Source organism: Zootoca vivipara, chromosome 13 (assembly GCF_965207765.1).
Source record: "Zootoca vivipara chromosome 13, rZooViv2.hap1.1, whole genome shotgun sequence".
Lineage (NCBI taxonomy): Eukaryota > Metazoa > Chordata > Lepidosauria > Squamata > Lacertidae > Zootoca > Zootoca vivipara.
The window spans coordinates 16,145,304-16,155,946 of record NC_142596.1 but is presented as its reverse complement, the minus strand read 5'-3'; the positions used below and the strand labels follow the sequence as shown (position 1 = coordinate 16,155,946).

The 10,643-nt window shown below is 43.2% G+C and overlaps 1 protein-coding gene across 1 annotated transcript; it reads left to right on the top strand.

Annotated features, from left to right (window-relative positions):
* The first annotated feature begins 800 nt into the window (after positions 1-800).
* On the top strand, positions 801-10,322 carry CFAP161 (cilia and flagella associated protein 161). The gene is made up of 7 exons (XM_035131735.3): positions 801-1,027; positions 2,265-2,354; positions 3,726-3,961; positions 4,711-4,795; positions 6,803-6,961; positions 8,176-8,249; positions 9,889-10,322. Exons 1-7 carry the CDS (start codon positions 938-940, stop codon positions 10,088-10,090), a joined length of 936 nt encoding a protein of 311 aa, XP_034987626.1. The 5' UTR covers positions 801-937; the 3' UTR covers positions 10,091-10,322.
* Positions 10,323-10,643: the final 321 nt, after the last annotated feature.

Below are 10,643 nucleotides of genomic sequence, written 5' to 3'. Positions count from 1 at the left end.
TTAAAAATGACTTAAATACACAAATCAATCAGAAACAAATATACATATACCCATCACTAAAAATCAGGACAAAATCAATAAAAGCATTTGATACAAACCATGTGTACTAAAGCATTTGATACAAACCATGTATAACTAAACCATGTGTCTGGATAGGCTGGCTGAAACAGAAAACTGTTCAGCAAGCATCTAAAACAGTATAGTAGTACCTCTGGTTGCGGACATGATCCGGGGTGCCGTTCACACCCCAAAAAGTCTGCAACCAGAGCGGCGCTTCTGTGCATGCATGAAGCGTGATAGAGCGCTTCTGCGCATGCGCAAAGCAGTGAAACCCAGAAGTAAACACTTCTGTGGTTGCCACGTTCGCAAGCTGAAAAGACACAACCTGAAGCGGACGCAACATGAGGTATGACTATATGGGGAAGGTGTACTCTCTGTGTGTCTGTCTATCTTTTTGAATCTAAATTATTTGAATCTAGTTTATTTATTTGTACCCTTTGTACATGGTGGTTCACAGTATAACACGGTGTACAATAAAACAAGGAAATAAGAGTATATAAAATCAACCCAACCCCCCCGGATATTTATTGTTTACAGTTTTTTGTGTCTGTACACAAATCACAGCCCAAAACAGCACAATTAATTCCATTCTCCCCCCCTTCTCTTGCTTATAAAATATACGTCCCATCTATGGGTGCTCCCAGTTCTGTCCCATGGCTAAAGGGATGGTATTCTCTGCCATTCTTCCCTATTCCGATTGGCTAGCAGCTCTCCTCCAGCAGGGCCAATCCCAGGTGCGCACACAAGGTCCCCATGGCAACCTGTAAACACAGATCATCTTTCTCACAGCAGTGCGTGTACCGCCTTGCCTGGGGTGTTGTGTGGCACCTACTCTCCTCCACTTTAAGCCGGGTGGCCCACTTCCAAGTTATCCAAAATGTTCAACCTAAGGACTAGTATGAGTGGCAGACAATACAGCCCAGGGGTGCTGATTGGCAACTGGAACGAAGATGTGTGTCTGGAAGAGGTAATTAAAAGCTCTCGCTCGCTCTCTCTCTCTCTCTCTCTCTCTCTCTCTCTCTCTCTCTCTCTCTCTCTCTCTCTCTCTCTCCCTCCCTCCCTCCCTCCCTCCCTCTCCCTCTCCCTCTCCCTCTCTCTCCATCGACTTACAGTATTTCGTTTACTTTGTGTCTTTATTCCGCTTACTGTCCACTCCTTTCCACATTTACTTGGAAACAAACTCCACTGTGTCCAGTGAGATTACTCTCAGTTAAGTGCACATTGGCTAATTTCTGATATATGATACACGGTTAGTGCTTTTTTCTTCTTAAAAAAATGTTTAGGGGTACTCTAATTCTCCTACTCATACCTTGGTTTAAGTACGCCTCGGTTTGAGTATTTTCAGTTTAAGTACTCCACGGACCCGTCTGGAACAGATTAATCCACTTTCCATTACTTTCAATGAGAAAGTTCGCTTCAGGTTAAGTACACTTCAGGTTAAGTACTCCACGGACCCGTCTGGAACGGATTAATCCACTTTCCATTACTTTCAATGAGAAAGTTTGCTTCAGGTTAAGTACGCGTCAGGTTAAGTACAGACTTCCGGAACCAATTGTGTTTGTAAACTGAGGTACCACTGTATTGAAAGACTGCCCCTCAATGAGGCCAAACTTAGATTCACAAAATGTATGCATCCCCCGAGAAAAAAGCACTATACATGGTACATGAGGAAATGTGTTTTGTCAATAAATTTTGTAGCATAGGTTATTGATATCAATTACTATGGATGTTTTAAGGAAAATCCCCTTAAATCTATGGATAGATTTTTGTACTTTTATTCTTTATATTTTAGGAACTTTAATTATGGCAAATAACTATGTAAATGCTTTGTCCCAAACAAAGGACATTTCTTTTCCTGTATTTGGGATATTAAAGAAAAAATGCTTCTTACTGATGCCAACTGACCCAGCTTTTTTCTGCTTCTGCTTCCTTTTCTACACACCTTTCTGGATTTTGTAATTGGCTTTGTGTTTTTTTGAACTCTATTCGTGGCCCCTGGCTCAATTTGTGGGAGTCCGCCTTAGTTTTGCACACCTCTTAATAGTGAAATTTCGCAGACTTTTATTGCTGTTGATTTTTCATTTTCATTTGCCACGGTTTGCGGTGGCTGGAGGTTGCGCTATTCAGACCGAGCCGCAACGAGACAACGAATGGCATGTTAAAACGTCAAGCTCACGTTAAAAAAAAATTCTTTCACAAAACAGGAACTCCTGAAAGACTTCTTATGTAAAAGAGAAAGAGGAGAGCTTCTAATCCAGAAATCAAAAAAACTGAGAGAGTACCTTTACAAGAAGGTATGTGATCACCCATTGGAGTTCTACATAAATTTTACCAGCACTTGCCTAGCTTTAGCAAAGGTGCAATAATATGTACCTTTAACCCATGCCTGTACAGAGAGCTTGTGATATTATGAACTGCTGTTGTTTTCCTTAATCTTGAATAACTGAGTCACATATTATTATGCATATCAGATCTCCAGATGAATCAAGATGGGGAGGAATGGCAAATACTGTTGATGGGGGGGGGGGAGAGGCGGAACAGGAGTGGAATAAGAGTCAAAATGAGAATTTCCTCTGCCGTGTGCAGAGTTTCCTCAGGGTTGGACTAGATGACCCTTGAGGTCCCTTCCAACTCTACAATTCTGTGAGACAAATCAAGGTAGAAAGTCTTACCTGAAGGTAAAGAGTTTGAAATTCACTGCCATTCTCATCACCCTCCATACGAAGCACTGGAGGGAAACTATCTGTGTCTGAGAGCGTGTACTACTCTTGAACTCGGTCCATCTAGCTCCGTATTGTCTACACTGACTGGCAGCTACTCTCCAGGATTTCAGACAGGATTCTCCCCCAGGCCTACCTGGAGAAGCTGGGGATTGAACCTGGGACCTTCTGCATGCAAAGCAGACGTTCTACCACTAAGCTAGCGTATCCATCCCCCCTCTTCCCCACCATTCTGTACTGATTTAACCCATAAGACAATAGGCCCTAATGGGAACTGCTTTTGAACCAAGTCAAAAACCATTGATCAATCCAATTGAACATCCTGTCTTCCCCAACCTTCCCGATGTTTTGGACGACAACTGCCATCATACCAGATCCTCAGCCGCGCTGGCTCTGGCTGATGGGAGCTGCAGCTCCAAACATCTACAGGGCACCAGGTTGGGAAAGGATACCGATGGGCAGCTCCTCGGGGTTTCAGGCAGGGCTCCTTTTTAAGGATAACCTGTAAAATGTCAGGGACTGAACCTGGAATCTGCAAGAGAAGGATGTGCCATATCACAGATAAACAGACCCTTCCCTGACTTGAGGCTGCTTTTGCCAGGCCTGATGGGGAGTTTCATCTCCAAGGTTGTGTTTGTCAGGATGCATGGGAAGCCCATCTTTTCCAGTGCAGCAAGCAAATAATAATAATAATAATAATAATAATAATAATAATAATAATATATTATTTATACCCCACCCATCTGGCTGGATTCCCCAGCCACTCTGGGCGGCTCCCAACAGAATGTTAATAATAAAAAAGGGATAAAACATCAAACATTTAAAACTTCCCTAAACAAGTGTGGCTTGATCATAAAAAATTAGGAGACAACCAAAGTGAACATCCAAAACAAGCTATAATCATCTGAGATCCCACCCCTCCTCCTTCTTCTTTTTCTAAAAAAGGAGCAGCTCTCTATTTCAACAGACGGATTTCTTCACTTTGGAGATACGGTTCTGCTGGTGAGCCCAGATAACAACACTTCACCTGACAAGGAACCTACCATGACTGGGAATCTATCCCTGGCTGTTAATCCCAAGGAAACAGACATACTCCAGGACAATGAACTGAAAGCTCCCTGTGCTCTGAGCGCAATCAACAGCGTGACCCCAATTGGCCGGAATGCATTCCGGATTTTAAGGTGGGAGACTGGTTGAATCATTATTGTAACTTCCTAGAATTAGATCTTTCTTTCTTTTTCACTCTTTCTTTCCTTCTCTCTCCCTCCTTATTTAGTATGCCAAGACTAGTTCTGCTGTTTGCAGGCAAGTCGCCTGCTGCATGGTTTTCGTTGCATCCATATTGCCAAGGTGGCGCTGTGGTCTAAACCACTGAGCCTCTTGGGCTTGCCGATCGGAAGGTCGGTGGTTCAAATCCCTGTGACAGAGTGAGCTCCCGTTGCTCTGTCCCAGCTCCTGCCAAGCTAGCAGTTCGAAAGCAGGCCAGTGCAAGTAGATAAATAGGTACCGCTGTGGCAGGAAGGTAAACAGCATTTCCGTGTGCTCTGGCTTCTGTCACGGTGTCCCGTCGCGCCAGAAGTGGTTTAGTACTGCTGGCCAGATGACCCGGAAAGCTGACTCTGGACAAACGCCGGCTCCCTCGGCCTGAAAGCGAGATGTGTGCCACAACCCCATAGTCGCCTTTGACTGGACTTAACCGTCCAGGGGTCCTTTACCTTTACTTTTTTTAACCTTTTATTGCCAAGGTGCCTACTTCAGTTTTGTGCACCTTGTAAAGATCCTGCCTTGCTTTGCACAAACCCAGAATCCTTCAGGAGCACCTTGCTTTGGACTCAGGATCTGGGACCCATTTGAATCTGTTGCACACCCCTCATAAATTATCTGTAACATGTCTTCTGTTGAAATAATGGCCTTTGTCTGTTTATTAAAGCATTGAAGGCGAATGCATGGGAGAGCCACTTAGATTTGGGCAGAATTTTGGTCTTGGAGCATCCGGAGGGTTTCCAGAGAAAATGGTAAGTGAATATACAAAGCGATGTATACAGCCCATACAATGTTAATGACTATAATGTTATGTTATGTTACCATAAACATATGCAGGATTAAGGATGCAACAGCTACCGTGTTTCTCATATTATAAGACACGTCTTATATTTATTTTTTCCTCAAAAAAACACACTATGGCTTATTTTCAAGGGATGTCTTATTTTTTTCCTCCTCCTCCTGCCGCGGCTGGCATTGCTGCTGCTCCTATCACTATGTCTTATTTTCGGGGTATGGCTTATATTCCTTGAATGCTTAAAAATCCTGCTATGGCTTATTTTATGGGGATGCCTTAAAATATGAGAAACAGGGTATTTGCTAACTGTTTACCATGCTTTCCAAACTTTTCATGTTGCATCATTTTGCGACATAGTGATTGAGTTTCACTAGTAAACCAGAGGTCAAACTAACCCCTAATAAGAGATATGGACACATATCGTGCAACACACCTACACACTACAGCCAACATACCTGTGGGAACGTTTATATAATTTAGCAGAGTTTAAACGATCCCCTGTTTGAGTTTATGCAGCGACAAGTGGGTGGCTAACTCGTTTGAGTCCTATCAATAATTATACCTTCCTGGTTGATAATCCCTTTCTGTCCCTCTTAAAGAAAACACACATGAATCTGAATCACATTATCATAAACTACTTTACTTTCAGATTCAATCAGGTTTACAGAGTTGTTCCTGAAGGCAGGCTTAGGTTACATAAAGGGATAAATTATACACTACTAGATAATAGTGAGTCACGAGAAGACTGCATCTGAGCAGTTACCAGTTAACACTCCTTGCAGCAACTGACCAACTGACAAAACTGCCTCCCCGTGGACCTTGTAAAGATCCTGCCTTGCTTTGCAGAAATCCAGAATCCTTCAGGAGAACCTTGCTTTGGGCTCAGGTTGTGGGATCCATTTGATGATCACCTACTTCATAATTTTAACCTGCTTCTCCTTTGAAGAGCTCACACCAACGTACTTGGGACCCTGAACCAGTCTCCCATGCAAGATCTCACTAAGCTTGGACCCCTTACCTGAACAATGGTTGATCCTGCACTAGGATTTTTTTTTTAAAGCCCTGATGATGCACTGCTTTTCTCCACTCAAAACTGATTTCCCACACAGCACTTAATATTGTGCTGCATTCTTCAGTAATGTCCTTCTAGGTGGCTGATTTGGTTCCGCGATGCTCTGGTTCTTAACTCTTTGTTGTTTTGTATTTTATTGCGGTGGATTGTATATATGCGGAAGTTCTCGTAGCCAAAAGGTGGATCCAAAATCTTCTAAAATTCAGAAGCAAGTCCCATTGAGCAAAGGCTCCTTCCAACGTTAGTTAAAAGCTTCTACTTTGTGTTGCTAGTGTGTGAAAACAGTCAAGATCCAAGGGTGCCCAGGAATGCACCTCCAGGTGGTGGAGATGTCAGGCACCATCCTGGCACCTTGGGCATTTTCACTTGGTTGCAAGCAGCCAATAGCCAGGTGCAAAATGCGCCCAGCACCTGGCCAATTTTGATCACCCTCCAATTCTATCCAACGTAGATGAAAACCTGCTCCTTGATCTCAGGAACCATTGCACAAAATTTGGCTATGACATCTTAAGAGGTGCCCAATGAAGAGTCATCATCAGGCCGGATGCTCAAAGTTGCTTTTGCTTTCTGTGTGGCTTCGATCAATGTAACTTCAGGTAGTATTTCTGCTTTTGGCAAGTGCTGGGATTTGCAGCTCTGTGTCCACCCTCTCCCTCATTTCCTGAAGTTTTGCAAATGCAAAGTCCTTCACACCCAACCATTCATGCCAGACTAGTCCATACAGCCAACTTAAGAATGCAACATGTGATTGCAGTATGATGTAAGCACAATACTGGGCGCAGATTCGTAACCGCACTAATATTTGTTTTGCATGTTCTTTGGCCTCTGTCAATCTGCAACAATGTTTATCTAATTCACAGACAAATCATTCTCACATGTTTCCATTTCCAGCTATTTGTTGCGAGTGACCACAGAAGTTTTGAGAACATGACAAAGAAATCCTCCCTCCAGCCTGTGTTCTTGACCGATGAACTTACCTACCTGGCTTCTTGGCAAGCTACCTACTTGGACCCACAGTTACGCATGGAATACGAAGGGTTCCCAGTTCCCGTAAGAAATGATGCCAAGCCTTTTAAGAGTACCTTGCCTTTCAGACGGTTTTCTCATGTTCTCCAACCACCTCTCCCCCCTTTCCTAAACCAGCTCCGCACAAGCTCCTGTGCTCTAGGACCCTTTAGCTGCCTCCCGTGACTCTTACCTCTTTGGCCTCTGCTATGCCAGCCCATGGGACCCAGGTGGCGCTGTGGGTTAAACCACTGAGCCTAGGGCTTGCTGATCAGAAGTTCGGCGGTTCGAATCCCTGTAACGGGGTGAGCTCCCGTTGCTCGGTCCCAGCTCCTGCCCACCTAGCAGTTCAAAAGCACATCAAAGTGCAAGTAGGTAAATAGGGACCGCTCCGGCGGGAAGGTAAACGGCGTTTCAGTGCGCTGCTCTGGTTCGCCAGAAGCAGCTTTGTCATGCTGGCCTCATGACCTGGAAGCTGTCTGCGGACAAACGCCGGTTCCCTCGGCCTATAGAGCGAGATGAGCGCCGCAACCCCAGGGTCGGACACGACTGGACCTGATGGTCAGGGGTGCCTTTACCTTTACCTTTATGCCAGCCCATATTCTGGGAATGGCTTTGTGTCCTTTATCCATAAAGCCATCTTCAGACACATCCTCACCATACATTTGAAGCACACTGCTTCCCTCCAAAAGAATCCTTGAAACTGTAGTTTGTTAAGAACGGTGGAAATGGTTGCTCCGCAAAAGGGTTCTGGGAATAGCTCTCTAAGTGGTTAAACTATAATTACCAGCCAGGGGCACCATCTAAGGAGGCCAAGGGGCTGAGAGTGCCACAAAAATGTTCAAGGATCAATATTCCATGGCCTGCAGCGGGCCTCGCTGCGCCTACCCGTGGCTACGGTGGGTCTCGTGGCTTCCCCCAACTGTGTGACATCACACATGCATATTATGTGTGTGACATCACTCACGTGTGCCGAGCACCCCCCAAAATTGGTGAGAATCTGGCGTCTGTGTTCCCAGCCTTCTTCGGGGGCAAGCCCTCACTCTTAAAATGCTTTAAATCGATGGTGTGGGTGGCTTTTCTTCACTTTCCACCTTTTCTGCACCATTTGAACAATAATTCTTCCTTGCTACACCTCTCTCTGCTTTGCTTTCGATTCCCAAGGAAATTTTAATCAAATTCATGCGTAAGCAGTAGAATTTAAGCCCTTCTTTCCTTCAAGTATTTCTATTTCCCTCTCTCCCTGCCCCCATTTCTAGGCAAATACAAAGATCCTCATTGTTCACAGTCATACAAATCAGGCCTTGGCAGTTCCTCGGATCTACTGGATAAGGTGAGCAACTTTTGTAGAAAGGGCACATCTACACTCCACTCCACTGGCTTTACACCAGTTTTGAACCCCCTGGTTAAAACCTTACCCAAACAATCCTGGGTACCAGGGACAGGAGATAAATTCATTTCAGTTCAACATTTAAAGGCGATCCATCAAATCTGCACTTTCTAAAACAACACGTGAACCTTGCAAGACACAGCCACCTTGCAAAATTCACACATCTGAATTTTGCAATACCACTCTCCAACCAAACAATGCTTACAAGAATGCAGATATCAGGGGAAGCTGCTTGCAAAAGGAAACTTTGTACATTGGCCAAAACTGCCCAATAAAAATGCAATGTCACATCTTTCCTGGGGAATTATGGGGACTGTGGGAAGTGGTGTGAGACTATATTTACAAAGGCTGGACTTCCTCATAAGTAGCAACCGCCGCCTCCCCCAAAATCAAAACAAATGCCTCCACATCCCCAAGAAAGAAAATTGGCCCTTGTTTCTTTTGTGTGTGTGTGTGGGGGGGGGGATACTCTGAGTAACTGGGGGAGGAATATTGGCCGAACCTTATATTAAAAAAGTAATGGGAGAACCAGGCCAACATTTGAGGACTGTAACAAGGCAACTGGCTAAAACGTTTTAGAAAGATCTAATTTTGGTCCCTCTGTTTTTGTCAGGTTGATGTTGGTTAAATGTTTAGTTGGAGTTGGTGGTTATTTTTAATTTGGGTATAACCGTAAACTATTATTGCTAATACTATTGTTGCAGTTGATATTGGTTTCTATTGATTTATTGGTTTGTTTGTTGCTCGTATAGGATATTTTGTTTTTGTTTTTTAATGTTTGATGCTTTGTTATGTTTTTATATATGCGGTAAGCTGCCCTGATTGGCTGGAGAAATCCAGCAAGATGAGTGGGATATAAATTAAAATTTATTTATTTATTATTATTATTATTAACATCAGTCAACACCACAAAGTGAGCTTCAAATGTAATGTGTGTGGTGTGGTGGTCTGCGCTTTCTTTTCTTTTTTTAGTGTAAATCATTTAAATATACGTCTGACTCCCCCTTTATCACACAGCACCACAAGCTATACGCCCCTCCCATAGCGTACAAATCAATATGGCTAACCTGACCCAACAACCTACCCCAACACACATACAAACAAGACACACTGCAATGAACTGAAAAATTTAAAATTGTACAGGTGAAATTTGGAAAATTACAGTATTGTCGAAAAGTGCATTTATTTCAGTAATGCAACTTAAAAGGTGAAACCAATATATGAGATAGATGCATGACATGCAAAGCAAGATATGTCAAGCCTTTATTTGTTGTAATTGTAATTATTTGTCGTTAGGCGGGTCAATTATAAATGGAATGGAATTAATGAAATGTAATAGCGATGTTTATTTTTGTTTAATTATTGTAACTATTTGTTTTATTACTGTGGAATTTCCGAAAGAAAGCATTTGTAAAAATTAAGTAATAAGTTGCATTACTGAAATAAATGCACTTTTCGACAATATTTTAATTTTCCGAGTTTCACCTGTATGTATGTATGTGTGTGTGGTTGGCTGACATTCAGGCTGAGGCTACGGAATGTTTAGCCATTATTGTTGAATTTCTACTCTCTTCTTTTGAAGGACATACTTTGGAAAGGAATTTGAGGTAAACTGCCACACATACCTGGATACGCACAGAGCTGAAGAAGACAAGAATTACTGGATGGTAGTTACCGGGAACCCGAGCAGCCAAACAACCACGATGTTTGATAGGCCGAAGCCTCCGTCGGACGCGGACAGAGAGCAAAACAGTGAAATCCCCAAAGTAATATGCCCCTGCTAAAGCCCATGCTTTTAAAAGGGAAATGTCCTTTTTGTGCTCACTTAAACAGAAAGCGTGTGCGAGAGAACTGAAGATGTAAACTGGCAGCAGAGCACAAAGGATGCTTTGCTATTTCTTCATTCGAGCTGAACAGATAGGTGAGGATGTATTCAAACAGCGATAAAAATATAACATTATTCCATCCTGTAAAAAAATAAATTAAAAATCCATTATACAGTACCAGTCCAAGAAACTTAGAATCGCCTTAGTTTTTTACATACCTTGACCAACATTGTGTCATTTCCTATCCTGATCACTAGGTGGCAGCGTGTTAAAAAAAGAAAGGCAAACATAAAGGAAATTCTCTCCCCACTCGTTTAGGGATCTAAGGGTGGAACTACACCAGCATGGGCCACCTGGTGTCCTTCAGATATTGCTGGACTACAATTCCCATCATCCCTGAGCATCATCAACGTCATCATTTTGTTTGTATACCACCTTTCCATAGTTCAAACCAGTGTTTTCCAACCTTGGGTCTCTAGCATTTTTCCGGACTACAATTCCCATCATCGGT